Source organism: Penaeus monodon, chromosome 21 (genome assembly GCF_015228065.2).
Source record: "Penaeus monodon isolate SGIC_2016 chromosome 21, NSTDA_Pmon_1, whole genome shotgun sequence".
In the NCBI taxonomy this organism is placed as follows: domain Eukaryota; kingdom Metazoa; phylum Arthropoda; class Malacostraca; order Decapoda; family Penaeidae; genus Penaeus; species Penaeus monodon.
Genome location: NC_051406.1, coordinates 44,813,588 through 44,814,178, shown reverse-complemented (window position 1 = coordinate 44,814,178; position 591 = coordinate 44,813,588). Strand labels below are relative to the sequence as shown.

Genomic DNA, 591 nt, shown 5'->3' with positions numbered 1-591 from the left:
CTAAATGAAACCGCAATTGAAGGATAACGAACACAAGTCCCTTCTGATTTTACGTTCTGAAAGGCAACTCCTCTACCTGTAGGTAAGTGATTCACCTATAGTAGTAAATAGTATTGCGCGTATTGTATCTTTTCTCCCGGGAAGTGCACGGGGCTATGGGAGGAAGCGGCGTGCCTGCCAAGGACTTGATGTTCATGAGCACGCTTACCGCCTCGTCGCTCGTGAAGATGCGCGTAGGGATAACGTGCACCACGAACTCATCCGCCGACAAGGTGAGGAACCTGATGTGAGGGAGGAATTCCTTCACGACATTCCTCAGCGCGGTGGTTCCCTCTTCCTCTGACTGGCATTCTTTTATTGGGCAAGTGTCCCTCCCCTTGTCGTCTGCCTTCTGGACGCCGTTCACATCCTTCGCCGGGGGCCCTTTTATGCTGGAGGCTCCGTCTGCTGCAGCGGCTTCTTCAGATGCAGTGGCCAGCTGGGCCTTCCCCCTGGAAAGGCGGTCGAGGGCAAGGTATTTATAAGCAAGGCCTCATCACTAACCCGACATATGTAGACCTTGATCGAAGGCACATTACGATAAAGCTACTG

General features: G+C 52.6%; 1 protein-coding gene across 1 annotated transcript in view; it reads right to left on the bottom strand.

The window, feature by feature from the left end:
- Nucleotides 1–6: 6 nt before the first annotated feature.
- Nucleotides 7–591, bottom strand: part of LOC119586526 (BTB/POZ domain-containing protein 6-A-like) — a gene marked incomplete at its 5' end in the record, with an annotated part of 24,476 nt that continues 23,891 nt past the window's right edge. Inside the window, 1 exon segment of the mRNA XM_037935280.1 lies at nucleotides 7–492. Coding sequence (XP_037791208.1) covers nucleotides 92–492 — 401 coding nt within the window.